The 4,735-nt window shown below is 43.6% G+C and overlaps 1 protein-coding gene across 1 annotated transcript; it reads left to right on the plus strand.

Moving 5' to 3' along the window:
- Nucleotides 1-381: 381 nt before the first annotated feature.
- neurod1 (neuronal differentiation 1) lies at nt 382-3,851 on the plus strand. Its single transcript, XM_026947268.3, has 2 exons — nt 382-552; nt 2,158-3,851. Exon 2 carries the CDS (start codon nt 2,162-2,164, stop codon nt 3,311-3,313), a length of 1,152 nt encoding a protein of 383 aa, XP_026803069.1. The 5' UTR covers nt 382-552; nt 2,158-2,161; the 3' UTR covers nt 3,314-3,851.
- The last annotated feature ends 884 nt before the right edge of the window (nt 3,852-4,735 follow it).

The raw sequence follows: 4,735 nt of genomic DNA on the forward strand, positions 1-4,735 counted from the left end.
GAGAGAGAGAGAGAGAGAGGCCGTGATTTGCGCGCGCTGTCCCGCTGCTTTTAAAGGGTTAAATTCATCCCTGCGGGTCCAAACAAACAGGTTTCCGCGGAGTCTCTAACACGGCGACAGATGGCCACTTTTCCCCTCCTCCCCTCTTTCCTTCCTTTCATTCGGCCACAATACGGGAATACGGAGAACGCGAACGGAAGATGTCACGTGACGCTCCGGGGCCCGTTTTCCTGACGTAGTCGGCCATATGGCGCGTGCCGGGGGTAAAAAAGAAGAGAGAGAGAGAGAGAGAGAGAGGGGCGGGGCCTGTGCTCCCAGTCAGCCAGTCATTGGTGCAGAGCAGGAGAGGGGGAATTAGAGAGAGAGCACAGGCACACGCGCATCTCCCAGCATCATCAGCGCTCCTATATAAAGCGCAGCATCCCGTTCACGCGCTGCCACTTGATCGTCATCCTCATCATCCTCATCATCATCCGCAGGATCTCACACACTCAAATGCGGAGGGGCATGAAGCGACCATAACGGGACACTGAACACAAACACAACACACAGGTACAGTCATCTTTATCTATTTATCATCTTTATTTCTCCCACACACATGGCGCGTGCTTAATTAAAACAAAACAAACAAACAAACAAAGAATTAGGCAAACGTTTTATTTGCTCATTTCCTCTTCACGTTGAGACAGATAAAGCATCTCTGGAAAACTGTATTTAAAATCAGAATGGTTTGTGTGTTAAGGCTTGTGTATGATATTATCACTTAGACATGTTTTATAGCTTATTTTCCTATGAGGTGAACGAACAGATTATTCCATTCATCTCTCACCTGTTAGGATTAAAATAATATGCAAATATTTGACAAGACATTTGGCAGACTACATGTTTAAGCTCACTTTACAATCTTGACAAATGCAAATCTCAGGACTGATGATGTAGGAGCCAAAATATATGGAGAGAATACTGATTATTATTTTTTCTTTAAAAAAAGTGAAAATTGGAAGCCTTTTGCAGTTTGGATAACTGACAATGTTTACATAATTTAAGAAAACAAACAAACAAACAAAGATTTTTTTAACCTTTTTATTATTATTATTTGATTTTTGATTTTATTATTCACTCTTTTCTAAATATTCAAGACTAATTTGTCAAATTTAGGAGAATGATTATTATGCGTGATAGCACCTGGAATCAACAACAACAACAACAACAATTAAATTAAATTAAATAAGAGTTGACACTTACCTGTTTAACAGAAAATAAATCCATATGCAGGATTTTTTTAAATCAGTAAAATTTGAGGGGAAACCCTGCATCTTCATGCTTCTGAGCTCAAAACTCTATCCATCAACTACATAAAAACAATAAAGATCAGTTTTTTCTCCATCCTGGTCTTGGAGTGCCAGTGCTGTACGCATTCTGGTGATCTCCCTTCTCCCAACTCATCTTAACAACTCATCTGTTAATTAAAAAACTGAAACTTGGTTGAAGAAGGAGGTTAAAAAATAATGCAGGGCAGAAAACAGTTCTTTAGGACCAGCCCTGGGAATTATGGGAATTGTTGATGAAGTCATGACAGAGTCTAAACTGGGATCTCCATCATCTTTGGTTTAAGTGAACCACAAGTTGAGTTGAGGCTTCACATGAGAAAGGTGGTAGCTTCATCTTTTGTACCTTTAATATCCATCTTCTACTTGGAAATGTCTAAATACTGCACCTTTAATCAAGACTTAAGGTGTACAATTGCACTGTAATTAACTTTTCAAGCTTTAAAGGTACACTAGGGAAAATGTACTGTAGCATATATCTTCTTTAGAAAAGAAATGAATATTTTGATATTATTTTTTATATAAAAAAGTTCTATTAAAAACCTGAAGTCTGACCTACACAGCTGTAATTAGTCCAGGTGTATCAGAAAGATGTTTTAATCATGATATAGTCTAAGTGTTGAGGATTCTGTATAATAACACACAGATTGAACAGTCCTGTTTCCACACTGTTGATGATCCTCCTTCCTCCACCTCCTAAATCCGAAATCTTTATTATGCTGTTTGTTTGTTTGTTTGTTTTTTGCATGCATGCGTCTGCGTTTTTGAAGAGGGGAAAATATCCACAATTTTCTCTCACAAAGTCTGTTCGTGTGTGTGTGTGTGTCAGGATCATGACGAAATCTTGCACGGAAGAACCCTCGATGATCGAGTCTCAGGCCGGCAGTGCCAACTGGACTGACAAGAAGCAGAAGCCCGGGCACGAGGCCATGCGCAAAGACCCGGAGAACGACGAAGAGGAGGCTGTGCACAGGCTCGAGGACGCGCACGAGCTGGAGGAGGAAGAAGAGGAGGAAGAGGAAGAGGAGGAGGAAGAGGAAGAGGGCGACGACGCGAGCAAGCCGAAGCGGCGTGGCCCGAAAAAGAAGAAGATGACCAAGGCGCGCCTGCAAAGGTTCAAGCTGAGGCGCATGAAAGCAAACGCGCGCGAGCGCAACCGCATGCACGGGTTGAACGACGCGCTCGAGAGCCTGCGCAAGGTGGTGCCGTGCTACTCGAAAACGCAGAAGCTGTCCAAGATCGAGACGCTGCGTCTGGCCAAGAATTACATCTGGGCGCTGTCCGAGATCCTGCGATCGGGCGAGAGTCCGGATCTGGTGTCGTTCGTGCAGGCTTTGTGCAAAGGTCTTTCGCAGCCCACGACTAATCTGGTGGCGGGGTGCTTGCAGCTCAATCCGCGGACTTTCTTGCCCGAGCAGCAGAGCCACGCGCACGGAGCGAGCGTCGCTTCATACGCCAGCATGCACCCGTACTGCTACCAGAGCCCTGGTCTGCCGAGCCCGCCGTACGGCGCTGCGGACGGCGCGCCGCACCACGCGTTTCACGCCAAGACGGCGGCGCACGCGTACGGGAACACGCTGCTCTTACCGCCGCCGCCGCCTCCGCCGCCGCAGCCGCCGAGCGCCTTGCAGGCGGAGCCGTTTTACGACGCCGCGCTGGCGGACTGCGCGCACAGCCCCGCCGCGTCCTTCGACGGGCCGCTCAGCCCGCCGCTGAGCGTCAACGGGAACTTTTCCTTCAAGCACGAGCCGCCGGCGGAGTTCGAAAAGAGCTATCACGCGTTCGGCGGCGGCGTGCAGCCCTACCATCACCACGCGCCGCCGCCGGGACACCACCATCACCCTCATCACCCTCATCACCACCACCACGCGGCTCTTTACGATTTACCACCCATGGAGAACGTCGTGCCCTACGAGGGCCACTCTCATCACGAACGAGTCGTGCACATGAACGCGCAACTCAACGCCATATTCCACGACTCGTGAGCTCGAGAGGACTTTTTTCTTTTCTTTTCTTTCTTTTTTTTTCCAGAGACAGTTCGATTCATATAGTGCGTGTCATCATGGTTACCTGTTTATGGCTTATTGCAAAAAAAAGAAAAAAAAAAGAAAGAGAGCAGCAGAAAAAAAATGCCCTACACTTGAATTAACACCCTTTTTTAATTCGAAAAAAGTTTTGGTATGACGTGCAGGGGGTGCATGCGCTCGCGCTGTCATCTGCGTCAAAAGCGTTATTGCGCGTGCGTGGATCAGCCCGTAGATTTGTTGAGAAGTGATGGTTCCTTCACGCGCCGGATTTGAGGACGGTGTTGTAGGTTACATCAGTCGCGTACGTGAAGGAACCAGAGACATCACACACACACACACACACACACACACACACACCTCGCAGTTAAAGTCTATAAACCGTTATTCAGAGAAACACACCTGTGTTGGTTCTTTGAGCTTCCAGAGGCTTCAGTTAGCCTACATTATGGTGTTGTATATATACTTTCCTTTTAAACATTATATATATATATATATATATATATATATATATATATATATATATATATATATATATATATATATATATATAATGTTATAAATATATAATGTTTAAAAGGAAAGTTCTCCAAATGTGGTGTGAATGATTTAGGCTAATGTTTTCAGTCAGACTAGCTAGTCCAGACTTTTTACATAAAAACTTACGCACTTTTGGGATAAAGTAACCAGTGTGTTTATCCCTCGTATTATTGAAAAAAATGAGTCCCAAACAGTTGTTTCCCAGCTAACTAATGGCCAAATGATAATAACCAAGTCCACACTGCTGTGTTGTGTTACATTTGTAAAATGTGTTAATTTGTTTGTTTTTAAAGTGTTACACACAGAATACTTGGTGCTGATTGGTTAATACACCATGCTAGTGTTATTGAATGTAGCAGCTAGCATATCAGGGCACAAAATTAAAAATAGCCTATATATACGTATATAGGCTACATCATTTGAAATTGTAGACTTTTTAGTATTAGATGTAAGAAAATAAAAGGGGAAAAAAATAAACCTAGTTCGTAAGGTCTAGGTTTTTTTTCTTTTTTCAGTTTATTAGCACAACAGTTAGCTATAGCCTACACTGCTCAGGAGTTAGCTTTCAATATGACGTATTTGGTCAAACAAACAATATCATATCAAAAAGTATGTAAAACAAACAAACAAAAAAATGCAGTAAGCGAAAGTAATGCACTATTTGACAACTGTCATGTTTTTATTCTGATAAAGTGCTAAAAGATACACATTAAATATGCTAGCTAGCATGGCGATGTAAACAGTAGCTAAAGAAGGCGTTGTTATGGAAACGGCTTCCAGGCTAATTCAGTGTTTATTCATATTTACAGTCAGTGTAGGTGTTAATTCAACACTGCAGGGCTT

This window comes from Pangasianodon hypophthalmus, chromosome 5 (assembly GCF_027358585.1).
Source record: "Pangasianodon hypophthalmus isolate fPanHyp1 chromosome 5, fPanHyp1.pri, whole genome shotgun sequence".
Lineage (NCBI taxonomy): Eukaryota > Metazoa > Chordata > Actinopteri > Siluriformes > Pangasiidae > Pangasianodon > Pangasianodon hypophthalmus.